Genomic DNA, 26,853 nt, shown 5'->3' on the forward strand with positions numbered 1-26,853 from the left:
TGCTGAACGCATTGTTTACTATTTGCATTTCAAAAAAAAAATCTAGTTTATTTTCTTATTTAGTCCGTTTCTTAACGAGGTAAAGCTCATTTAACGGGTTAACCTTTAGTAATTAGAGAATTCCAGGAAATGTTAAAAAAAATTCCAGCACGCTTGTAATTTATTTTGCATAAAAGTTTCGTTAGATGCTACAGAATATAGGTATTAGGACAAAATTAGGACCCAAACGTAACGTTTGGGCGTTACTACCTTATGCCTAATATACAAGTTAAAATTTAGGAAAAAGCCCTTCCTGAATTTTTTTCTGAACATGAACGCCCTTAACCCCGACGTCGTTCCTCTTTTCCACTGTGATTTTGGCCGCATAAAATGTGCGCACGAAGTTTTAACGGGAACACTGACTTGAATTAGACATCATCGGAGCGGTTAATTGGCCACTCATTTATTTTCTATTTTTTAGTCATTAGGCTATAAAATTGAAGCACAAGAGTCGATGCAATTGTAAACCAACTCTGCTGCAAAAAAAAAAAAGTTAGTTTTTAAAATGTCTTTCATATTCAGATGTCCTCGCGACCAATTTTTGATGAAATACGACAAAGGCAAGGCGACAAAAACCCGTCAGATGGTGGTTAAAAAAAAAAAAAAAAAGAAAGCGTAGAGCGTAGGCGGAGTACTTACACGCCCCCAAAGAGTTGCATGCCGAGGAGCGCAAATATGAGGATGAACAAGAACAGCAGAAAGAGCAAGCTGATGATGGAACGCATGCTGTTCAGCAGGGAGATAACCAGGTTTCGTAACGATGACCAGTACCTGTACAGAAAAAAAAACAAAACACGCAGGCATTAACGTCTAGCTTGTGTCGAGAACACGGGGGAACGCGGATTTTACACCAGACTACAGTGTGTCCCCGAAAAAAAAAAGAAAAAAGGAACAATTATATTTTTTCTTTATAGCAAAAAAAAAAAAAAAAAAGTACCCACCGCAGAATGTTTAGTTTTCTAATAAATGCAGCTCCAGCAGCCCGAACCAGATACCGAAGTTTCGGAGGTTGCGGTTTTTTTGGTATAAAAGTTATAAGCGATTTGGGGAACTTTTCAATGGGAAAATGGTGGCCAAAGAAGGCCACGAATACGTGGTGCTGAATGACGTCTGCTACCTTAGACGATCCCCACCTTCCCAGTGAAAGTTTCAGAAGCCCACATGTAAGCGTTAATTAAGATAACGGTTCGTTCTCAAACATTGATATCTGGGCCTGGCCGATAGCGATACATTTAAATGGAGACTGAGTGTTCTGTAACGCGTAGTTTGTTACGACGGTAAAGAAAAACAAAAGCTGCTTTTCGAGGACACGCTCTACGTTGACATGTGAAAAAGAATTTTAGCACCTCTCGTTCGCTGTGCCGTGCTGACAGATGTGAAAATAAGGAAAGTATAGGGTTCAAAAATCCTAAAATGGGATTCCAATACCGGGATCTCGTTGTTTTCTAGACTTGAAATAAGCCTAAATTTAATATGTTCATAAGTGTAATTGCCCAAATGTCATGTGATAAAAACACAGGAGCTAGCTTTTATTCGTTTTTTTTTTAAAGTGCTAAGGAGCTGACAATTATTTGTAAGACAAAAACTATTAGAGCGCAGACTATATATATATATATATATATATAATTTCCTATATTCCTGGATAAAACTCAGGAGCAAATAAAACTAACCCCCTTCCCCCTAAATAAACAAAACCCACACATGCACACACACACGCACGCACGCACACACACAGGTGTAGTGTAAATACCGGGGGTGCGCCTGCCCCAATTTCGCTGAAAGCGGGATTAATCTAGGCATGGCCGTTTGTCCGGTAAATCGGGCACTTAACGTATAATTTTCGAAATTCCCACGTTTGGAACACCTTAATAGTGGGCGCTTGAACGAAGTGAGTGTTTCCGCAGTATTTTACGGTAATATATATATATATATATAAATAGCGTGTTATCAGGCTGCGAGACTCACTATGAGTTAGTAGCGATTCCCGAAATAGACCTCTATTACGAAACATTGACCCGGAAACACATTCTTGTTATGAAATCACTCAAAAGAGCCTCGCAACGTAAATAACGTTTAAAAATATTTTTTTTCTGTGAAATATTTAATGGGACATACATGTCCTATCCAGGTACTCGAAAATGTGCTTATTTGAGCAGTTTAGTGTCTTTTGCAAGCAGGGAATACAAAGAAAATTTCGAAAGCCGTGCTCTTTTCTGGAATCTGCAATGATGAGTAATCTATTTTATCAATGAAAATGTATGAAACGAATTGAAAAAGGTGATCACCGCGAGAACGCGCCCCCTCCAGACGAGTAGGAAGAGCTACTCACTTGGTAAATTTAAATATTCTTAGAAGTCGAAGAGCTCGTAGAACGGAAAGTCCAAAAGAGCCCTCTTTCAGACTGGACCAGACAACTTCAAAGATGCTGCCGGCTATAACCTGACGCACACAAAGAAAAGAACAAAAATAAAAGGAAAAAGGGATGAGAATCTGCAACGTGCTTTTCCTGCTTAAAGTAAAAAAGAGAAAAAAATAACAAAAGGGGAACCTACTACGCAGTCGAATCTGTTGAAGGAGGATTCAAAGTAAATGCGTGGTCCAAGAGCATACACCTTGATTAACATTTCGAAGATGAACAGCCCCAAAAATGCAAATTCTGCATAATCTGAAATGCAAAGCAACAACAACATCATCAAAAAATCACTCGCGGGAAATTATTAAAAAATGATGCTAAACTTCATATTGCGAATTGTTTACTGTTCAATAAAATCCTAGGTGAAAGATACAAGATGCCGTCTTTGGGCGACCGGTCGCGCACAAAGATAAAAAGTTTTTTTCAAACCTGCGCAATATAGGACCCATGACTTCCAGAACTTTGCACGAACCTCTAGAGCTAAAGTATATATGTGTGCCTAAAAGCCTGAATCTGTTGAGGTATTCTGGCTAAATACAAGAATATTGACTAGGTGAATCAAAGTATCCCGTCCGAGAACAAACTAAAAAAAATTGTTATTTTGAGATTAACTGTCCACCTATGGCTGTATATAGTGGACAAAATTAAACACGTGCGTGCCAAACAACAAGGGAGAATCTGATACGTCCCAGCGAAGGGCTGAGGAGTAATCTCGTTCACACGAAGTTCCTTTGACGTGCATCCAAAATCTTAATTTCATGGCACATTTTCCGTGATAAGCACCCTTTAAACTGCTGACATCTCAGCCGGTAAGGGTTCTTATAGGAATTGCGACAGTGGTTTATGAGAGCTCTTAAAGTTTGTATAATGTTTTAAAATCCTACACTCTGCTACAGCTAGTTTGCTATAACTTTAAACTTGGAAATTGAAGCTGACGCGAAATAAGCTAGGACGCCCTAGTCGCTTAAAGCTTTTTTTTCAAATGTAACATCCGTCTTACCATTGAAAGGTCAAACAAAATGTGAGAGAACAAAAAAAAAGTACTTACATAAAAACTTTGTTAAGTATTCATCCTGATTGTGGTGCTCAACAGCAACACACACCGTGTTTAAGAATACAAGCACTATCACAACCCAGTAAAACGTCTGAGTCTTGACGATATGACGGATGAAGAACCTGAAACAAAGAAAAGTAAGGCCATCAGTTTTTTGCAATAACAAGGAAGCACGCAGGAATATAAGGAAGAGCAGACTTTTTCGAGCTGACGGTCAAGATAGGAATACCTAGAGTCCATTTTAGTACGAAAAGCAAGTCGTCTGCTTTTTGCGCAGGAGTCGCGGTGACGTCAGAAGGACACCGAACTCCGATCGGCCTCGATTGAAAGGATAGTGGGTAGAGCTCAATGCTAGATGCCTCGAGGTCTACCCACTATTATTTTAATGAGCCAATTAGAGCTCAGCGTTCTGACATCATCGTAAGCCCCGCCCAAAAAGCAGACAAACTTGCGCTCCACACGATCGCCGTCTGCACGCTGCCATTTTGGTTTCCCGAGTTGTGGAAGGCGCCCGGCGCAGGCGCAGGAGCTCTGTTCTGCGAAATACGAGACGCAGTGCAAACGTTCGAATCCCAATGACTCGACCGTCTTCGCCCGAGTGAAATACGCTGGAAAGGTGTCTGCAGACCCTTCCAGCCTTTATCACACAGGCAAAAAATGCTGAGTCACTGGGCTGCAGACGAATGCGCGGCATCTTACACTTCGGACTAGAGAGTTTACTCCGTACGCTCAAAACGCGTTCCACAGTCCAGCAGGTAAAGATGGCAGCGCCCAGAAGGCGATTGTTTGGAAGGTCATATAATATGTCCCGTAATTTCAGAAAACACAGGCACTTTCACCTGGCAACACGTTTTTTCTAGAAATGGTAAAATGAAGAATATGACTAAGTATATATGCTCTATTTTACCTTAAGTCCAGTCGCAGCAGACCGGTACGGGCTGATGTCAATCAAATCAGACAGGGTTAAAAGCGCACTATTATGGTGTTCGTTATGTTGTTTTACGTTTTCTATCGTCGCTGAACCAATCACGTACAAGGAAGGCCTAGAGACTCGCTCTTTGACACTGTTTGATTGGTCCCATTAGCTTATATCTTCGGCTGCGTCTGGACTTAAGCTGAAACGAACTATACCACCTTGAAACGGCACTGAAACTGGCTTCCCTAGGAGTAAATAGGAACACAAATGAGACCGCCACATTGAAGATGACTTCATATTGCGAGCACGTTCAAGGCCGTCTTAGTTCCTTAAAGCACCAAGCAGGAATGTTAAGTTCACCCGTATAAAACCAACTAAATCTAATCTTAATAAAAAAAAGAAGCGCTCAACGGGACGTACCTGAACCTCTTTTCCATTTTCCAAAATGCTTTACAAGCTCCCTTGTTCTTTATTTTTGTTTTTAAGTAGGAAGCCCTCGCAAAGCCTGCAAAACGGGACAGGGAAAAGGCACGGTTAGCCCCGATCGAAGGCGCCACACACCGCGCGTGGGCGGCATTGCAAGCTCGCGTGAAGCGCGTCGCCGTCAGGCACATCCGGCAGAGCAAGGCGTCATCCCACGAGGCACACTAGGACACGCACACACACACACACGAAGACAGCGGGTTCCAACGGCGGGCTACACGGGATGTCCCCCTCTGCGGTTCCTACTCGAGGACAGAGACGCGCGTCTTTCTAGGCAATGCAGTCACGCTACGGAGAGGGGAGGGGGGCGTCTCACTAGGACAGGCACGGGCCTCTGCGAGCTGAGAGTCTCGGGGGTTTGGAGGGGGGCACGGACGCAACACAGACCAGGAGGCACAGTCTAGGGGGGGGTACGCAGGCCGCGGGGGACGGAGACTGCGAGGCCGCCTCGAGTCGGGCGTCCAGTGAGGCGACAATGCCGGCCGTCAGCCATCCTTGATAGGAATATTTTTTTTTTTTTTCATGTTGTTGCCACAAACAAAAAGTACATGTCTATATTATTTAAAGAAAATGAAAAAAAAAAAAGTTACAGTACTGTAAGTGCAAATTTTTGTGTCAAAAGAAATTGTCGCATTCTACTGTGTGCCATCCAAAACATTTCCAAAACTCTTTTCATCGCAAAAAAAAAAAAAAAAATAAAAAAAAAAAGAACTACGGATCGCCGAACGCTCAGTCTTTGCCCCAATGTAGCTCCAGCGCTCTGCACCAGAAGTCAACGTTTCATAACAAATCGCTAATTTACTGAATAATTATGATTTATTTTCTGAAACCTGCAACTTTAAAATGGGGCTCGCTTCTTGTAGGTGACGCAATCCGTATCCGTGTATCTGTGGGTCCTGTCGGCTCCTTTTTTTTTTCAATTTAAAGTTTCACAAAATGTGTCGATAGTGGTTAAACAAAAAAAAAAAAACGAGCTCCAAACTCTCGTCATCTGGGCTGAACAGCTAGCACTATTTTAGAGCGATGGCTGAGCATCCGACAACGCGTACTCTAATTTTGCTGTAAAACAAAACAAAACAAAAAAAAAATATAATAATTTGCGGGTATGCCTAAAGTTTCTAGATAAGAGCTTTCTACAAGTAGCGACATTCATTTAAAGCGCCGACTGCGTGACGGCGCAGGTTTGAGGAAGAGAATGGTGGCGCCTATCAGAAGACTGAACTGAATGACGCCATTTTGTTGCAGCTGAATGTACGTTGTCACTTGTATCGGTTGTCGTTACTTGTAAAAAGAAGCATCAAGGGACTTTAGCACACCCTGCACAACATGAGCGAATAATTACAGGAAACCAACGAAGTAAGTAAAACCCTAGCCGTTACACATGCACGAAGCCCAGGATGCCTTTAGGTTGTCGACAACAACACCCGGTGTTCGGGATGCAGCAACATGACTGACCGCCGGAGATTGTCTCGACCCTGACGCCGGCGTCGGCGCGGCCCGCGTTCGACAGGTGGGTTGCCCGACTATGGCCCGGATGCGGGGGGGATGAGGAGGTCCCTCGACTAGGGCATGGCACTGCTCTATGGGTGGCACGAGATAGAGAAGAGGGCACGGAAGGCCTACACTGTCCACTAGCGCGCGCTTGGGATCAGGGCCCCATGCCTGTGTACCTTTTAATTTAACCTTCCCGGGTGTCTCTGGGGGCATCGAGAAAGGGACAGACGGTTTGAACGGCCCGACCAGCGGTTTTTGCACCCGGCACAAAGTGGGAGTGCGTGTGTGCGATGGGAGAGAAGCACATGCAAGAGAGAGAAGACAACAGGGCAAAGGCGTTAGTTGGCAGACCGCGTTCACAGCCCCGAGGGACGCACGCGGACACTCGCGACGCAGCCGCGTCGTCGAGACGCTCGGCCGACCCAGAATAGCTCACGGCTGCCGCTAGACTTCTCTTTTGATCGCTACAATCCGACTTGTAGCCAATTGAGCGACGCAAAAAGTGCATCTTCGCGGGGCTCGGTGTCTTTTGTTGGTTTGCTATCACCAATTAAACCAATCACGCAACAACAACAACACAGCATTGAGGCGCATTTAATGTTCGTGATTCGTTTGGTCAATTACGACGAGCTCTGCGAAAGATGTACTTTCAGCGTTGTTGAAGTGAGGCAAAGTATAACCCGTGCTGTCAGACACCCCCAACACAGTGTGCTTAGATTTGAGAATGTTTCCGGATCTTCGATTGGGGTCACACGATTTGTGGGCCATTTGTTTGCGATGTAAGGCGACCGAGTCGAACGTCTGCCAGCGTCGACGCATTGCTTCACCCAAATACTTTACCAGCAGAGAACGCACGCGTTTTGGCGCCGTGGGAAAGAACTGCTCTAAAGCCCGCGCGCAAAGGTCCACACACAGCTGCGTTCGGAGCTTTGGAGCACGAAGCTCCAAACACAGCTGTGTTTTGAACTTTCTTTTGTCCGTCACGTTCTTCCCCCGCTCCTGGGCTACCATGTTAGAGAGTGCCGCGGTATATTACTCTGGCTGTACATGTAGGACGCAGAAAGAGCGACAGCGGCACCAGAAACAGCACGAGAGCGCTTCCTTCTGTGCTTTCTATATATGCTTTCGGAGTTCCCATATAATTTCTACAGAAAGCGTTGGTTTGTAGCGTGATTCATATTATTCATTTTTATACGGCGAATTCGACACAATATTTAGCGAAGTTTTATTGCCAGCTAACATTATATATTTTTTGTGCATTTACGGGGGAGGGGGGGAGACATTAAAGAAAGAATAGTTGTATTTATTAAAAACATTAAAAAAAACACAATTTCGACAAGCGTGATTGTGAAATTCTTGCATATTTATGTATATTTATAATCTACCAGCAGCAGTGCGCCGTTTTTTTTACGTTTTTTTTATTAGATCGATTTTCCGAAACCTCTTTTCGGAAACAAATCGTTTCGACATTTGAATCTCATCTAGTCCGTCGAGACACCGGCTAGTCTTTTTCCGCGTGCGCGCACGTTGCTATGGGCTCCGCAAATGTAGGACGAGTCGCGCTTTTTGTGTTCATTCATCGGCGTTGCTTTGCAAGTTTGGCAGCAGACGCGGCTCCGAATATTTCCTAATGACATCGCAACTGCCTTCGTTGCCACAAGTGAGACGTCGCTGCGGCAAAATTACGAGTATAATGGCGTCATACGAATCGGGCGTCTAAGCTGGAAGACGCATGTCTGAAAACTAACTGCGAATAGCACAAAATTTGGAGTGTAAAACAATAGTTTCTGGCCATTGTGAAAAAAAAAAGAGCTAACTGAGTGTGGGCAGTTAACGTACACAAATCGCTACTATGCTTTAAACGAAACCATTTTGGAAATTTACGTGAAAAAATAAAACATAATAAAAAAAAACTCAAAACCGAAAAACAATGAAGCGCTAAAAAATTGTTCCCGACGTTCTTGCAAAAATAACCATAGATCTGTATAGGTAAATTTTAACAAAATTCATATTTACTATGTACGTGTAATAGATACCTTTTTTTTTTTTAAATGGTATGCAATTATATTTTTATGCTCCGACTTTCGTTCCATTTTTGGCTCCACAACAATAAATTAGAGCAAAATAAATATTTGCATGTTCTGAATTTCGTGCAATTTTCGACTGATTTATTGCGCATGCGTTTCAACCTTTAATTTGAAAGCACATGCGCGAAAAATCAACCACAACTTACACAAAATTTTCTGTATGCAATTGTATATGCGCTATATTTAAAAAAAAACACGAGCGTATTTATTTTATAAAAATTGCAAATATTTTTTTTTTTGTAAAATGCGCACACGCATTTTTCGCAGTGTAAATACCCCCGCGCAGTCTGTGTCTAGACAAAACAAAAATGTGTAGGGAAGGGTTTAGGTTCCGATTTTCATGCCATTTTGGGTTGTTTTCTTCGCATATCTGTTCCAGCTTTCACCCCAGCCAAAACGGTAGTCGCGGGGCACTCCTCCGACATACTGTAAAACCCTTGATGTTTGCGAGCCATTAATTATCGCACTTCGCGAATTAAAAAAATTCTTGAAATTTTGGTGTTTTAAGTGTTTTAAGGCAGGCGTCTGGAATTCGCGAAATTTAGTTGCCGCGATCATATCCTATGTGACAAATTGCCGAAAAATAGGGGCCTCAAAAATAAAGGGTATTACCGTACACGAAATTTTCTCGAGCAAGCGGTCACCAAGTGATCATCCTAATTTCTGTGTCTCTTTAACATAGATGAGCCAGAAACCCGAGCATTTCGCGTTCGATCGTGCCTCGCCTGCACAAACGTTAAAGCAGGGGGAGCACTAGTCAATGCTACCTGCTTGTGGTCTTAGCCTTTTCGGTTATTCTGTGTTAAGGTGAAACGAAGTATGGCGCGGAGCACCCTCGCCGCACTGGTAGTAAAACCCCTAAATAAAAGAGTCGCGTAGTTGTTTTTATAGGGCCTTAGCTCATGTGCACTGTTTCTCAATATTTGGCGTCTCGTTACTTAGTGACACTTTTAAACTCATTTGACGTGACGGACACAACTTATGAAGCCAAGGGCTTGAGTCAATTCCCGTAATTGTAGGTACTGAAGTGCACTAAAGTGTTTGTATTGAAGTGGTGTGTAAAAGCCTTTAAATTTGTTCTTTTGTTTGATCACCCGCATGCACAAACGTAGCCTACTTCGCACCTCCAGACGCCACAGACATGTACCGAACTGACATGCGAAGAATCGAGCTGATGTTCCAAATAATACCTCGCTTGCTTTACTGCCGGAAGCAGAATAGAAGGTTCGCTATGCGTCTATTGGCAAGACAAGAAGAAAAGAAAAAAGGCTCATCTGTTTTGAGAGTTTTTGTTTAGACATGGCGTCATTGTTCGATTGAAACGACTTTATTTCTTGGCATTTCAATTGTTTCTCGGTCGTCAGATGAAAGGAACAAAACAGATATATTTGAATAGGCTTCCATAACATCGATGTATGTTGACGGCCCTGTTGTCACGGCGAGGGCCCCACAAATGAGGACTGGACATTATCACGGTACGGGTGTGTCGCGATAGTCTTAGAAGTACTTTCGAGTACTCAAATATTTGTATTCGCAGGTGGAAACGGCACTTTTATCTCAATAGTGATATACGGTCGCACTACAACCAGCTATGCCCTAACCAGTGTTTTGTCTCAGCAAGAATTAGCTGCTAACTACCTTGACCAATCATAAGCATGAAGCGTACGTGGAACTCAAAAGCGGTCTGCCTGCGTATGAGAATGAGAGGTGCTAAACTTCCGTCATTTCTACAAGCGAGTGTAACGTTAACAAATTTCACCATAGACGTAAGGCAAGCAAGGGTGAATTAACGTATGCCAACAAAATAATGAGGTGGATACATTGGACATCTTTGGTTCTCCAAAATACTCGTAGAAGGAAACTGAAAAGTGAATGGCCGTTGCTGTACGTTTTTGTCTGCAAAAAGAAAAAAAAAAAATGACGGAGCGATATGCATCCACTTTTACAAAAGCGAATCCCTCGTAGTTGGGCATGTTCTGTCAGTTGATTACGCTACCCCACGTGCATATTTTCAACTAGTAACATCGATTTGCTCCCTATGATTTTGTCGCGGGTTATCCGCGCTTTACGTGTAATTAAATAGAAGTTATTTTACAGCCTAAAATTAATCCCGTAGATAACAAATATTCTATTCAAAACAACGCAGGTACAGTAGCCGAAAGAATGCTAATGGTTGCCACGCGCTTTGTGCTTAAACATGTCTCACTCTGTCATCCAGTTTCCCACATACGATGGACTCCATCGAGCGCTGCGGGCCATGCCAGCCAATCCGACGTTGTGAAGATGTCACGTGACTACGTGCCCAGTGCGTTGCTACGCCTCTCACGAAGGCCATGTGACAATCACACAGCACTGGACTGGATCCGAGAGGCTTGTAGCGTCCTCAGCGGTTCATGGTAAGGTGGAACGGAGGATAGCGCACGCTTCAAAGGCATGCTTGCCGCTGGAAACGCGCTTGTTTTTCCAAAACGATTGCGCAACGCGATCCTTACACGAAACAAGGTAGGTGTAAGGCGACTTTTTTGTGCAAGTAAAGAAGCTGGATTGTGTTCATCACGTGTCTTGTGGTAAGGAGGGTGTTCATATGCCGCTGTGGAACAGTTCCTTTTTGTGTTGTATTTCCAGAAACGCGCGGAAGTGAAAAACAAAGGTTGGACTAGTTACCTTCGTCTTCAACATCCTCCTCGTCTTCTTCATCCGTGCTCTTGCTCTGGGTGTTCTTCATTGTTTTCTTTCGTTTTGTCGCAGCTCTCCTTCGAGCTGAAAGGATGACGAGAACAAAGCACGAAGTACTCGTTAGCAACGAGCAGGTGCTCATCACGGGGGGTCAGGAGTTCGCCCTTGGGGGCGTCATGCGGGAAAACAGGCTGGATGCACGGACTTCAATATTTGATCAATCACAATTTCTTTTGCAAGTGCTTGGTTTGAACCAGGACACAGTCAAATAAAATTTCAAAAAAAAAAAAAGAAAAAAAAAACGAGTATGACCACAATTTTAGAATGTTTAGTTTTATGATCAGAATGCAATAAGAAATAAATGCAATAAATGCAGAATGCAATAAGAAATAAATGCACTAAATGCAGAATGCAATAAGAAATAAGCAAAACAACTTTAAAATCATGAAAATGTACTACACAGTGCAATTTTTTTTTCATTTTGGACTACGAAGATTTTAGACCACGAAGATTTTTTGTACTGATCTCAAAAATTAGTGCGGATTAACTTGGACTAACATAAGATATATTAAAGCGCAGATGAAATCCTAGTTACACAGCATTTACATCACAATAAGTCTTGGTAAGAGCACCGCAGTGGGGTTTTAAATCTTCCATCCAAGGATGGGGTTAAACCTTGTCTAACGAATCACTAAGCGGATGTCAACTCTTTTTTGTTGCGTTATATTAAGCCCTTCTGTTTGAATGGCTCGGTATAACGTCTATTTTAAATGATATCCGCTAATTTTCCTGCTTTTAGTTTGGTTCGTTTTAGGGTCTCCTTTTGGTGGCAAAGGTTATGAAGTATGGATAATGCCAGCACAAAATGTATCTGAATAGTCTTCGAATGCAGTGCGTTTTTAAACAATCCCATTTAAATCAACCACCTGGGTTTAAATTTCTGGCCCGGGAAAGCGTGGGCGGAATTAGAACATTAATAAGATTGCTTGAACTATTACACGAAAGAACGCAATGAAAGAAATTACCAAATGTACAGGTTTCTACTGACCTTCCATAATGTGCAATTTTTCTTCTTCCGTCGTCCTCTCCTCGGCCAAAATTACCTCCTCTGTAGAATATAAGAACAACACAGTAATTACAAATTTTGTTCAATTGTATAGCCACTTCTTGGGTGACCCATCGTCTCTACACAATACTGACTTGACATACGTCAAAATTGAAACCATTCACCTTGAACATGTAAAGAACTACTGGAAAAGCAAATTTTCCACTTGATATTACGATTTTATAGGCTATCGACTTAGGTTTGATTAAAATGTTTCAATCACGGCAGCAGATGTCACCATAGGTCATATTAAATATCTGTTGAAACATTTAATACTGTTGAAATTTGGGCGAGTTGGCTATGCATTCTGTCGGTGTAATCCTCGTTCTTCGCCCGTCTTCGCGCTGTCTTTACTTCCTTGGAGCAATTATGCCATTTTATCACTAAGGTTTATGAGTCTGCACATTTAAACCATTTCCTCCTTAGAGACCATGTAGGATGATGAAAATAACCTGCATCGCGAAATGCATTAAGTTTCACTAATTAGCGCATGTGGGGTGAGGAACTCAACATTTCGCAAGGACACCCACTTTCATGACATAAAATAAACGTGAAACAAAATTAACGCTGCCAGCTGAGTCTTAAATGAAACCTCTTATATGAATGCAGTACGTAAAATATATATTGTTTATCGATGAAGTAGAACCTAATACTACACAATGCTGTGATAAAACACACTCTAATCACAAGTTTAACAATATTGTTATTTGTTTAAACAATAAATGACCTTCTTGATGCCCCTCAAGGACCGACTAAGTGCCGTATAGAAGGTAATCGTCCCTCAAAACCACGTTCCCATTCGAAGTAGAGGTACAGTGCCTGGATCGCGTCTTCGACTGGTGTGTTTAGCGTCCTATCCCGCCCATACATCAAAAGTGGTCCCAAAGTGGCAACAATTGACGTCACAGAAGCCGGAGTGTCATGCTGTTGCCTGTCGTGATCCTGGCGGTTTGCCGTAGAAATGCTGGCGAAAAGCACGAGCGAACGCGAGTGTCGCTGTCGTCACAACGTCCCAGGCGTTCCAACTTCCAGCTACCGTACCTTCCGTGGACTGTCACAGTGGAGAGCGACCTGCAGCAGAACAGGCGTCTGCCACACACCACCACTGTTAGGACGCCGCCAGGATCGCGACCGGCGACAGCATGACACTTCTATGACGTCATCAGGCGGAAATCGAGGGACCACTTTTTTGGCCGCGGTAAACACACCAGTCGGAGACGCGTTCCAGGCACCATAGTAGAGGGAGACGTTTTTTCTTTTCTGCCTGGAGTTTCTCTTAGACCTAATCCTTTCGGGAGAGAACAAAACCAAAACGTGAGAGGGAATAAAAGGAAATAACAAAATGAAGATTTTTTCCCCTGGCAGAAGTCAATTTTATCGGTCGGTTTTCAGAAGAATCTTTGTCGAATGGAATTATATATTCATCAGCAGAGTAACGACCGAGGTGTTACGAACAACGCTTCAAGAGGTTACTCAACATGAAATTTTCTTACCCTTTTTTACAGAGGGGTATTTGAGAACGAGGGTCACTATGCTTAACTTCAGCGTCACGGTCCATGTTTCCAACTTACCTGCCTTACAGATCCACTCAACGTAACCGTTAAGCTCCCTCTCCAGCTGCTGTTGCCGCCGGATCTTGAGGAACGCCTGGCGGTTTTCTACGCGTTCTCTCTCTTTGGCAAACTCTCTAAAAGAACACCACAAAAAAAAGATAAAGATTAGATTTATGACAACAGAATCGTTTCATATAAATACAGAACACTTAAACAACTGGACACTTTTTAGGCTTGCTCTGAAAGCTAAGCACATTTCGAGACAGACAACGACAACGTTGGTGTTTTGCGTTACAACACGTGTTTTGCCGTGCCTCTTGCTGTTTAGAGGTTTCAAGCTACCAGGTTGTTTTGACGTTTTCGGTGTTTCTCGGCAATTGTTTGTGAAATAGAATCTCTGGTAACTGGGTTGAGTTTCTCGTTGAGGACGCTGCTGATGCTCTCACCCCACAACCGCAAGAAACTACAGACTCACAGCGTTAAAGTAAGAAACTGCAGAAATTCTACGGTTTCCGGCCAACACAAGCGTGCCACAATAACGTGCAAAAACGCGATATTTCTGCCTCTAGAATGGTGCACGGTATTCCCACGCACGCAATGCGCATATTTTCCTTGGTGCCCTTAAAGTTCATCGACTCCTCGACAAAATCGAAATAATTGATTACATCGTAAAACATAAACTTAAACACCATAACGTACTGCCTTGCTTCCCCATAAATCATTAACATATAATTCCAAGTGCACCAGATGTTAATGAGTTATGCTTTAATTAATATTCGATTCCCATGGTTGTTATCGCTGAAAGAGTAATTTTACCTTATTATTATGCGAGAAATTAGTGCGTGTTACCGCGCTGTGCTGTTTATTACTTAGATACTGCCTGTTTTACTCAAGTTCGTATTATTCCTGTACCTCCAAGCAAAAAAAAAAAAAAAGAAGAAGACAACGTTGCGGTCGGGTTTGCAAATTAGCTTAATAGAAATAGAAGAGCCCAGAAGAAACAATATTAGGTGGTTGACTCAAATTAGCTCGTTTCATAAGGGTTTCAATGTTGTCAGTATGGGCAGGCAAGCATAAATATGGCATGCCAGTTTATGTATGCCAACGTATCTTCGATGCACGTGGAACAAAATTGTTAATAAGGATTATTTAAAGACATTTTAAAAATAGTAAGAATACAGATTTTGGAGGTGTTGCTAAGGCGACACCTTCAATGTCACGGAGTAATTTTATTGTGCTTCACAATAACCCGTATAATTACAGCCTATAACCTCAGGAAAAAAAAAAAAAAAAAAAAGCCCTGCAGAAAAAAAAAAAAAAACTAGCTAAAATTGAAAATGCGTTTTAGAGTTTTCAGTTGATAAGTGTTATCTGAACTGTAGTAATATCAGCTGCTTCAGGATAGCTGTGCATAAATGCTCATGTTTTTCTGTATTTTATTTCAGACAACATAATCGGTTATAAAAGGATATACAACATTAAAAAAAGCGAACACATAATGAACAGAGTTTCGCCAAGATTTTTTTTCCTGAAAATGTTGGTTTCTGTGTTTTGTTGGGAGGTCTTTAATGTAAAGTTTGAATTACACTTTCTTTGATCAGTCGATACAACCACGATCGAAAAAGCGCCGTTCATAGCAGCGCGCTATGCATATATATTAAAAGATTATAAAAATAGGAGGCGTATCGATCACCCGCGAAAAGTTTCCTGACGTCCTTCCTGTCGCAGACTACACGGCAAACTGAAAGGACATCGGGAAGAAGTCACGTGACTTTGGAATATGTAAGAGCGATCGGCCTCCTGGGAAGCATACTTTGCCCCAGCAAGGGTGTTCTTGCGGAGAAGCGCAACAGCAAGAGCGATTTGACCGGCGCAGTTCTTCTCGAGTGCTGGAGGGCTGTTATTGGTATCTAACACGTTCTATAAGGGACACCTATAACCTTTGGAACGGTGTGTATAGGATTCTAAATAGGATAAGAGCACATTGTTACATTCGTTCAAAGTTTATAATACTGATTGTGTTAATTTTGTGCAATGGAAGCAAAAGGTATCATTTCTCGAGAAGTCGAATATTTACTAAACAAACAACACCATTTTTCTACTGCGTAACTATCATCGAGAAAGTTGGGCCTATCATCAATTATATTAAACATTATTTTACGGTTGTGGATACATTAAACAAAAATACACTAGAACGACAAAAAAAAAAAAAGTTTCTCGTGATAATAAGAACGAGCTAAGGGAAGCACAGAGAAGACAACTCACCCACTAAGCACGCCGAGAACTAAGTTGAGCATGAAAAAGGATCCCAGGATGATAAGGGGTACGAAATAGACCCAGTTAAAGGAGTTACCCAAGGCATCGTTAGTCTGCAACGGGCAACACAGGGAAAGTTCGAGTAAGGTCAGTAAGCCCGCATGCACATTGACCTGACAAAAGTTATTCATGCATTCTTGAGTTCATATCTTGGCAAAATTCCGCAAACAACAAAGCTCATGCGACATTTGCATGGAATTGGCATGCACCCGTGTTGTGCCAACCATATAGGTTAAACCAATTTTACCTTAGATTTGCCGAAAGCTAGCTCCCCAACATAGCACATAATAGAGATTCAGCCTTTTCTGAGCTCATCATGAGGTGTATTCATCTGTGCTTGACTAAATTAACAAAGCTCGTGGTAATCTTCGTCCAACTATACCATTTATAATAGCTCTAAATTTGAAAACAAATAAACAAACATTATCTTACTATTTATTAAACTTCGCCAGTCAGGATCAAAACTATGCAGAGTATTAATCGCCAAGTGCGATGAGCCACAAAAGGTAACCATGACTTTGTTTTCCATAATTTTGGCAATACCCAATTTATTTATATTGGATTCTTGCGTTGATCTCGGCAGTTATTTTTCAAAAGGTCGTCGGTAATGCTCCAAATCACAACGGGGGTATCGCCATACAAACTTAATTAAGTAAAATACGCTCGCTCTTTATTGTTTAGCTCCAAGCTCATAATCCACGAAAGGTCAAAGAGTAAAGAGTTAATGCTTATTTAGACAAGCACAACGCAAACACCCTCACAAAGCCAATCACTCTGAGTATTAAGGTGACAAAGACATTTTAAAGCTCAAAATTTGGCGGGCCATCTTCCATGGGGTGGCAAATTTTCTCAGGCTAGGTAAGAACTTGTTTCTTTGTTACGGGCATACACTTAAATTAAACCGCCCCCTCATTGACTTAGCGAGGTCGCTAATTAAGCCTAATGTTGCGTTCCGTTGCGCAAAGGGTTTTGCTTCCGTTGTTTTGTTAACGAAGCGAGAAACGCCACACGTAAAACGAGTCTACACTCTGTTTTACCTTACGATGAACTGCAGGGGACGCTTCATGCCATCCAAGCCAATTTATTATCGTGAGAGCGTCCCGTTTTCTTCAGGAGCAAAGCAGCGATACATAATACGTACAAAGCGGTGGATTGTCGGGGATGGCCCGTAGCGTTCTCAGCGGTTCACCGTACGGTGACACGGAGAACAGCACAGGACTCGAAAACAACAGAGAGCGTGCTTTCGTTTCAGGCAAGAAAGAGGCGACGGGGACGCTCACCCAGTATAAAATGGCCGTCCAACCCTCCATGGTGATGCATTGAAAAACGGTTAACATGGCGAAAAAGATGTTGTCGAAGCTAGTGATGCCGTAATTGGGGCCTATCCAGCCTTCCTTGCAAATGGACAAGTTGTGGTCGCAGATGTACGCGCCGGCCGGATGCGTAGAGTTCAACGGAGAGTCCTGGTAGCAGGGCGTCTCCTGCTCGCCCTCAGGAACAATCTCGGCTGAAAAAAAGAAGAAATGTTTTTTTTTTATTCTGTCACGTCGTGCATTTCATTACCACTCCTATCTGAGCCATGTCGGGTTAGGAGTAATTATAGGCCCGTTTCTCTCGGCCAGATGGCGCTGTGGCATCCGCGAGACGCGACCATTTCATGCTGACGTGAGGCGACGCCATAGCGTCACATCATACACGAAACACGAACGTGTACTGGCGTCTGTCAATGGCCTTCGGCGTCTGTCCACACGCACCAACAGAGCGTTTAAAAGAATACAGCGCGACAGATACAGGCAACCCGACTTAAAAATGTCAGATCTTGCTCGAACAAGGGCGCTGTTCAAAACTCGACAGCTACAGGTCTACAACGTAGGTCGGTTGCAAGACGAAGGCGGCAGACTGAGTCGCCTACGAAACGCTCCACCGCACAACTTCGCCAATCTATTGGACTGGGAATGATCTAGACAGAGAATGGTACTCGCATGTATCAAGTCGCCAAACGTATTTCCGTATCACCAAACTTAGCTATAATTAAAGGACATAAGCCAAGGGAAAACAATCTTTTTTAAACAGCCTGGATGAAAAAAAAAAAGATGCCATAAAACGAATTTACAACAATAAAAAAATAATTTAGAGCTATATTTAAGGCGCGACACGAATTTGTAGATGGCGCCTGCGGGAACCGCCACTAGTCACGCACTAGTCACGTGGTAGGCATGTGCGCCACCGTGCTGCGCCACCGTGCTGCGCCGCCGCCGCCGCAAGTTACGCCGGAGCCGTCAGCGCCGTCTCAAGTCCCCAGAAGAACCACCACAACCCCCCCGCCGCAGCCACGCCGGCGCCGCAAGCGCCACCGTCTGAACGCGTTTTACTCCACGCCGCCGCCGGAAGGGAACACTCCGGTGCGCCGCCGCCGTCTATTTCTGACCGGCGCACAGGTCCATCACGTGCTGCTTGCGCTCCCCCGGGATCTTCCTATCGTCTATAAAGGTTACGTATTAATCTTGGTTTTTTTGTTGCACTTAAAACGAAAATTGTTAAATAACTTTTAGAGCCGATAGGAAGCTCCCGAAAGAGCGCAAGCACCACGTGACTGTAGCAGTCACTTTCCCGCGGGCTTCTGCGGGTGCCAAGTAAACTCCGTTCACCCTTAAACTGAGACTAGAAGCTCCACCTTCAGTGCGAGCTCGCTGGCTTCCACAGTACCTCTGTTGCGCGCGTCTGCGCGTTCACACTTGTGTTAGCAAGGGCCGAAAGCTCGTGCTGAAGGCGGAGCTTCTGGTCTCAGCTTAAGAGTGCACGGAGATTACAAATTCGTTTCGCGCCGTAAATATAGCTCTAATTTTGTTTGTTGTATATTCGTTTTGTGATTGTTTATGAATGTTAAAAAACTTCTTTTTTTGTTTGCTTGGCGTATGTTGTTAATGAAGCTTACATTTAAGAGAGGGAGCGGCTGAAGTTATTGAGAGCTTTCGTATCATAATAATGGTGGACATGTCCCACGGAAATTAGTTGCTTGTGAGTGAGTTGGCGCGGCAAGGAGGATAACAGGCGGAAAGGATGAGTCATCCCTAAAAAACGCTTGCAGACGGTAATTGCTTTCGCCTCCTCCTCGCAGTTTGTATTAGAGGATGTCCATAAACCATATCACCCCGATCGATCAATTGGAAACTCTACACAATATGGCCATACTAGCTGTACTTTATTCAGTCTTTTACTGAGAGTGGAGTCAAAGACCTTCAAATCCCCGACAAGATTCCACGCGACCAAAGCGACAACAGTAAACACAAATGACGCGTGCAGTAACATGATAACCCTGCCAGTAAGTAATCAATTAAAGAATGATTAAATATTTTATTTTGCGTAAAAGTGCAAGGAAGGAATTTAGAAAGAAAAAAGAAATAAACGGGGACACTAACATGCGTATTTTACAGATTTCTTCTTGCATTTTTGAAAGTAACTAAGCATTCTCTAAATCGCATTAACTTCTTAAAAAACTCCGTATACGTGTTGGTCAGATTTACCCCAATCAAAGAGTCACGAGCTAAAATTAATGGCGACCAGGTGACAGAAAGGCGCGTATTAAGAGGCGACAAAAATGTTTTTCAACTTCGGAAAAAATAAAACGCGTTTCCACCTCCGGAGCTAAGCGAGAACTACAAAGCAAAATGATTTGTTGGCCTAGTTGGTTAAACATTACAAAAATTAAAAAGCGCTTGTCCTGTGTTGTCTCCCTCTTGTCCTTGCCTTTTGCGCTTTTTAATTTTCGTAAAGAGAACTACAAAGTCGCTTTCAGAGACGTCAAGTTTCAAACGCAGCGTTTCCACGCGAACCACTTCGAGCGAGCGTACCAACAGGCAGAAGTGTACTTACTGGCATCCTCTAAACTGAAGCATGTTTTGTGTAAAGCACCGCTGTAAAATTCAAGGCCGATTATGGCAAATATAACAATGGCGAAGAGAACAAGAAGTCCTATCTGAAGCAATGGCGCCATGGCTTTGATGATGGACTTCAACACTACTTGAAGGCCTGAAAAAAGGCAAGGAAAACAAAAACGAGCATGTAACCGAAATTTCCGGAGCTCTTCGTCAATGCCATTACTCCGGGTCAGTTTACACTGCCACAACCTAAATGCGCACTACTCAAAACCCATTCCAATCCTGCTATTCAACGAGGAAAATGACGATGTTCAGATCTACAAGTATCTCTTTCGAGTTCAACGACATAATCAAATGAGACTAAAAGTACAAATCTTTTTTTTTTATTAGTCTAGCGTTTCCATTAGTGGCCGGTAGTATAAACTGACCAGGGAAATATTATTTCTACTCAAGCGTCGGCTATTTATACTACCAAGAACCAAAACGGAGTAGGACACAACAACACAGGGGTCCTCTGCATGCGTCTAGTTTCTACTGCTACACGTATCGAAGTGCTGATCTACACAAGCAGTGAACGCCGACAACATGGACACAAGTGCACGAGTTGATGTGTATTCTTCATAAGAATTACATTATCTGGAATGCAATAGCGAAGTACTCTATCTATAGTCAATGACAGGTTAAGAGGTAAGGGGAAACTTTACCCCACCTTATTCCACTGTGGCAGAGCAAAACACTTTGAGAGGAGGCGACCTCCTCTCCAGCGTCCGCCCTGCTAAAGTGGAAAAAGGAAGGGGGAGTTTCCCCCGAACTCTTCACCTGTCAACGAATACAGAGGGCAGTTCAACCCGCGCCATATTGAGAAACGTTGACCCGATGTGAATATGATGTTTGCGTTTAAGTTATCAACGCATGCGAATCGCTATCGATGTTTGTCTCTGAAAGAGCTAACGTTATTCTCGTAAAGAAGAAAGTGATCTGAGGTTGAAAGCTTAGATCTGTCATACAAACAAATAACCTTCTTTTGATTGCGTTCTTTCTTCCAAAATTATATCCTGGTAGGAGATATGAGAAATAATAAGCCTATTATTATGGTCCCTCACAAATCTTGAAAATAAATAAGGTTCAAGAACTGTGACCCTGTTAATTTAACATTTTACCTTTCCCTTAAGAAAAAAGGCCACCCAGCTAATGTAGCAGCCAACTTCTGGCTGCCGCAATGCGGGGATTGGGCAGAGTATTCTGCTGGGAGGCCTTCGCTACGATACATAATTACGGACCAAGCGTAATAATGAAGGCAATTATGCAGCTTGTATCGTAAACTCTCGCCGTATGAAATAAAACAGCACAGCCTGTGATATGCCGTTCTGTAAATACGCCACTTTTCTGAGGCGCTGTGCGTGTTTTTATCTCGAGTCTGCAGTAAACGAATAAGTGCCAAACATTTTTCGCGTGTGACGAGACTTACTTGGGATTCCGGAGACCAGCTTCAAGGGGCGAAGCACCCTGATGGCTCGCAAGGTTCTGAGATCTAAGTCTAAATCTTCCGGTACAAAGTAGGTAACAAACCTGCAAGCAGACCAACAGGGGGGCAGGGGCACAGGGCCAGCCAAAATCTAACTACACAGATTCTAACTGTTTGTTGTTTTTCACTACAGTACGGACAAGCACCTAAAAGAGACCGGTCAGTGAAGTGCTCAAATAGGCCCTTCCACCGGTCTCCCTGATGAAACTCGCTCCTCAGCATGCAATGAAAAAATGTTCCCATATATCTCTCTAGAAAAGTATTCGAAGGGACAAATTTTTGGATCAATCAATTTTTCTTTTTCGATCTAGGATCTCTTAGTAAAAGTAATGCCCACAGCGTTTTGTCGGCTTCTTGCATTAGACAATTTCAAAATTAACACAACAAAAAATTCTCCAATTTTTATAATCATCTAATATATAATGCTGGCACAAATTTGTAAATAAATAAAGTCACAATTTTTTACGTGGTGTATAAAATAAATTGAAGCAAAATCTACCACGAGACTACATTATCCACAGACCTTAATCTATTCAGAACGCCTTGGAAAAAAGAAAAGTAATTAAGCTCACTAACTTCACAACTGTCCATTTCATGGTGAGTTCGGTGGCTCTAAAACGCACACAAAAAAATTTTTGGATTATGAAAAAAAAAAAATCTTTCGATAATCCTTCGAAACGTTTTCTAAATGAGATTTTCTACACATAAACAAAGGTCAACTACAGTCTATGAAGTCTCAACCAAGAAATACAGTACACGCATCCAGGGTATTTGTACACAGAGATCATCCCAGAAGAAAGTAAATATATCTATTTTCGCATGCAGGGAATAGGACAAAAAATCAGCGCCCCAAATATGCACACACGATCTGGACAGAGCGCTCAAAGTCTGGACGGTTGACTTCAGCGCTCGCCTACACGCACTAACTATTGGTCTGCCCAGGATGCTGCCGCACAACATACTTACCATTGTTTGAAACGGGCAATTTCGAGCCTCCAGAAAAAAAAACAAAAAAAAAAAAACAGCAACCATCGAACGAAAAATAACAGGAGGGCAACTACCTACTAGATCACCAGGTGATCAAATTAAGTTGGAAACATCATCCCTGACATTGCATAAGACGCTATGCAGTGTAGCCGCATGATTCTAAGGAGACCTCAGCACATCGCCCTATTTGATTGATCACGAAAGAAGTCTTCACAGCCAAGCTTGCAGCGCACACTCATTGTGATGTCACATGGTACCCTGATTTGTTTCCGCGTTGTCGTTTAAAGGTACTCCCTCATTTTTCCGCAGTAATTTGCGGTTGATGCGAAGATCCCTGAAGCGGCACAGGGAGCCTGTCACACAAACGAGTGAACGGCCCATGCCACGAAGCATGTAACATCAGTCGCTAAGCGCATCAATCTTTGATCCCCTAAACTAGTCCTAGGAGCTACTCGTCGCGACTTAAACGGGGCAGTCACTTCGGGGGCGTTTCAAACTACGCATCGCAGCTGCGGCCATCGATTCGAACGAATTCATACAGGCACACGCAGCTCAGGACGGGGAGGTGCAAGAGGACCCCAGCCAGCAGCGCACACAGCGCGCTGGTCTCGGAACCTATCGAACAACGGCTACGTTGCACGCCCACTACAGCACCGACACCAGTACCATCACCACGAATCACAACAGCACGGTCAACGAAGGAAATGCAGGTAAATCCGAAAGACAGTTTCCATTCCCACGCAAGGACACCTCTATCCTCTGCACAGCCGGATGCGGCGCCATCGCTAAACGAGCAGACTTCTCTACTAATGGCGGCCGCGTCAACGGTCTGGCCACACTGCTGGTATACTCTTGCAGACAGGACGACGACGCTACCACCGCTCCCGGTCAACGGAAAACGCGGCGGAGCGCAAACAGCGAGAGTGAACGCCGCGTGACGTAGGGTCAATGGCCAAGCCTGTGATTGGCTGGCGAACGAGGGGGGCTCCGATTGGATACGAGCGTTGCGTCAGCGTGACGACTCCATGACGTCACTCCCCACGTGACCCAACATCACGCTGAGGGCATTTGTTTCTCGCCGCGCAAAACGGCCCGCTGCGTTTCAAGGCGCCGGTTCGAAGAGCGGGATTTTTTTTTTGGGGGGGGGACACCGACGAGACGCGACCAACTTACTTGGTGTGCGAGACACTAGTTTTAGTGGACGCAATACTCGGAACGAGCGCAGCATTCGCAAGTCTAAGTTCTCCGTCTGCTGCACCGATATGTTCATTATCCTGCAAATCGAAAGGGGGTGGAGTCATGTCGGAACACGTAGCGGGTGGGGGCGAACCGTTTCCTCGTTACGGATCGGGCGGCTCAGATTCGATAGCTAATAAGGGAACGACGCATTCCCCTTTTGTTCGATGGAGAACTGAAAGTAAGTCGTCCGTGGTGCCTCCTAATTTGTATTCCAAATATCCGGGATCGCCATAATCGGATCAGTGCGATTGAGATGAGAGCTGTTTGCTCCCTCTTGGAATGAACTAGAATATAAATTAAACTGTCTCAGGTGGTAGTGTTTGTCTCTAATATTAGGGTGTTTCCGCCGATTATTATTCCTTCGATGCCACCTAAACTGAATGCCATGCGCCGCTGCTTATGTGCATGCGTTGAGGCATGCGGCCGAACAGACACCTGTCCGAGAAGAAAAAGAAAACACCCCTGAAGGTCGCGAATTGAAACAAAGTTACCCCTCGAACATTTTTATTTCTTTTCGTGCTGACTGGCAGAGAAGAGCCAGAGTACATGTAACCAAAGTGAGATTAATACTTTTTTTTTTTATCTCCACCTTACTATACTGAACGAACGCCCAAATGGATAGGCCTTGGTCACGTAGTTGATGGCGCGTAGCTGGCGCAAAGTATATAAGGCCACTATGTAGAAGACGGGCTCAATCTTTCCGTAGCTACTCTGTCATAAACTTCTTAATAAGTAACATGATTAAAAAAAAATTGAGATGAGGAGTAAAGGATGGCTTCCGAAAAGCGGCAACAGGAACGGATGACACCCCCTTGTGGCGAGGAGTACCGCGTTCTACCGCTTGACGCTAACGATGCGAACGGCAGCGGTTTCGCGTGCGATTTCAGCAACCTTCGAGCGCTCTACAATCGAATCTGAGAGAAGGCTTTTCAAAACTAGCAAAGTTACAGGCTGCTTTGCGTGCCGTGATAGTTACTCAGTTATCTGCCCTCCTCGCTTAGTGGGGTCACATGCCATAGCTATAGGGCTCAGTGTTTTCGTGGTTTATTTTTCTTCCAATTCGGGGTGTTTCCCCTTTCCGCCCCTCCACGGTATCCTACTTTCTAACGGGGTGTATCTAACTTACGCCCGAGACCCAAATACTTGAAGAACGTCATCCCGGTACCGCGAAAAAAGAAGACGGGGCGAAAAACGTGGTTTAAAAAAAGGGGAAAAAAAAAAACAAAAAAAACCTCAAGGACTGTTAGTAAGGGTTCTGTTCAGATTCCCAACAAAACAACTATGCCGCATATAATTCTTTTCTTTCTTCCCCAAAACACGGGATTTTTTCGTAAACATTTTTTTTTATTCGAAGCAAGATATAATTTGAGGATTTTCGGCTTTTCCCGATTCCGAAAACAATCCTTCGAGGGTTATTTATCCGGGTTTTTCGGTATTCACTGAAAACAGGAAACCCTAGCGAGCTCCTTTCCAGTTCCAGCTTAGTTTCGAGAGTAGAGAGAAGGGTTCGCCATCCACCTCCGACGTCTTCAAGGCGACGACTAGCACCAAACTGTGAAGTGTTCGGACCCGGGCAGCTGGAGCACGGGACTCGCCGTCCCCCTGACTTCACCTGCGCCGCCCACAAGACGACGGACGAACGCTGGTTTCTTCCTCCGATCATATTACGCAAGAAACTTTGTGTAGCCACCGTTTCTTTTTCTCCTACTTTCCAATAAAGCCTAGGCGCGGTCTTGAGCGGTGGCAATCTCAATAGAAAAAGGCGTCGCCCGCTCACCTCTAGCTTTCATCATCGAGTATTTATAGACTTTCTCAATAACCTACAATTTGAGAGACGCAGGGAGTGGTTAACTGCACCCACACTTTTTACTTCGTAATTGATTTCTTCTGTTTTTACGATCCAAGCGTACCATGCTAGAAAGTTCTTAAGCTATCATTAATTTTAACGGTCTAGCTGCCGTTGCTATTGGGTAGAATGAGAATCGTGCACGGAAGGTTTGTTGTTTAGGAGGAATATCGTCGAGATTGGTAATGAAGTATAATGGAGGGTGACGTTAGAATCAGAGCTCTGTTTACACGCCTAGTTCCTCTGAGATGTTAAAAAAAAAAAAAAAAAAAAAAAAAGAAGAGAAAATTGAGGTCCTTCAGATCGGAGACGGGTCGTGACCACAAGACATACCCGATCGCCCTTGCTCTTGATAGTCAGAAAGGTATCTTTCAGTCTCAACGATATCTTACTCGAACCGCGGAGTCCGGTTGAACCACAATTACGGGTACATCCTAATCTTCCTTTCATCCTACGACGAAGAACACAGGGCGCCATGAGCCACCGGACCCAATCCAATGCCACCCGAGTGTCACGTGGTCTATGGGAAGGACTCAGCAAAGCGTCGGTTGCTAAGTTACGAAGAAAAAAAACAAAAACGTACGTAGCGTTGGATTAGCCGAGAGAGCTCGCACCGCCCACGACGGCCCATGGTAAGGTTAAACAAAGTATAAAGTTATTTTCCTTTTCCTTTCTCAATTTACAGAGCAATTTTGGGTTAGTGGAAGGATTTCACCCTACAGGAAAACTAACCAGAAAGACGCGTTCACGACACAACACTGGAGAGGCGAAGGGGGGGGGGGGGGGGGGGCGGAACCCACTTATGACAAAATGCTGTATGAGAGGGAGGGGGAATAGAAGGTCCCAGCAAAATGGAAGATTTCGGGCCGGGGTTCAGGGGGGGGGGGGGGGGGGCTCCATGGGCCTCCCCCCCCTGGCTACGTGGCTGGGGGAGGGGGGGGGGGGAGTGTAATTCTGCGATTCCGCTTACCCCGTGACGACCACCACGAAGTCCATGATATTCCAAATGTTGCGGAGGTAAGCTCCGCGATGCAGTATAAATCCTAAGGCTACAATTTTCAACAGTGCTTCTACGCAGAAGATACCTAGAAAGTAAGGCTCTGTTTTTTCCTGAAAAAGAGAGAGGTGAAAGGTAAGTAAGCAGCAAACCTCGGTGGCAACAGGTGAACACTTTCGTATTTTATGGAACAATGGCTACGAAAGTGTAGGCAATGGTGATGATAATGACGGTGGTGGTAATGA

General features: G+C 43.7%; 1 protein-coding gene across 1 annotated transcript in view; it reads right to left on the reverse strand.

The window, feature by feature from the left end:
• The window catches only part of LOC8024748 (voltage-dependent calcium channel type A subunit alpha-1), a 99,507-nt gene extending 72,875 nt beyond the window's left edge, over positions 1–26,632 (reverse strand). Inside the window, exons 1-13 of the mRNA XM_029991193.4 lie at positions 26,582–26,632; positions 21,483–21,583; positions 20,010–20,165; positions 17,417–17,643; positions 16,086–16,189; positions 13,839–13,954; positions 12,211–12,270; positions 11,151–11,246; positions 4,843–4,927; positions 3,501–3,628; positions 2,592–2,704; positions 2,369–2,478; positions 679–810 (exon numbers count right to left, since the gene is read on the reverse strand). Coding sequence (XP_029847053.4) covers positions 679–810; positions 2,369–2,478; positions 2,592–2,704; positions 3,501–3,628; positions 4,843–4,927; positions 11,151–11,246; positions 12,211–12,270; positions 13,839–13,954; positions 16,086–16,189; positions 17,417–17,643; positions 20,010–20,165; positions 21,483–21,583; positions 26,582–26,607 — 1,454 coding nt within the window. The 5' untranslated portion in view covers positions 26,608–26,632. The remainder of the gene's footprint in view (positions 1–678; positions 811–2,368; positions 2,479–2,591; positions 2,705–3,500; positions 3,629–4,842; positions 4,928–11,150; positions 11,247–12,210; positions 12,271–13,838; positions 13,955–16,085; positions 16,190–17,416; positions 17,644–20,009; positions 20,166–21,482; positions 21,584–26,581) is intronic.
• Positions 26,633–26,853: the final 221 nt, after the last annotated feature.

This window comes from Ixodes scapularis, unplaced genomic scaffold (assembly GCF_016920785.2).
Source record: "Ixodes scapularis isolate PalLabHiFi unplaced genomic scaffold, ASM1692078v2 PGA_scaffold3__209_contigs__length_174095766, whole genome shotgun sequence".
Lineage (NCBI taxonomy): Eukaryota > Metazoa > Arthropoda > Arachnida > Ixodida > Ixodidae > Ixodes > Ixodes scapularis.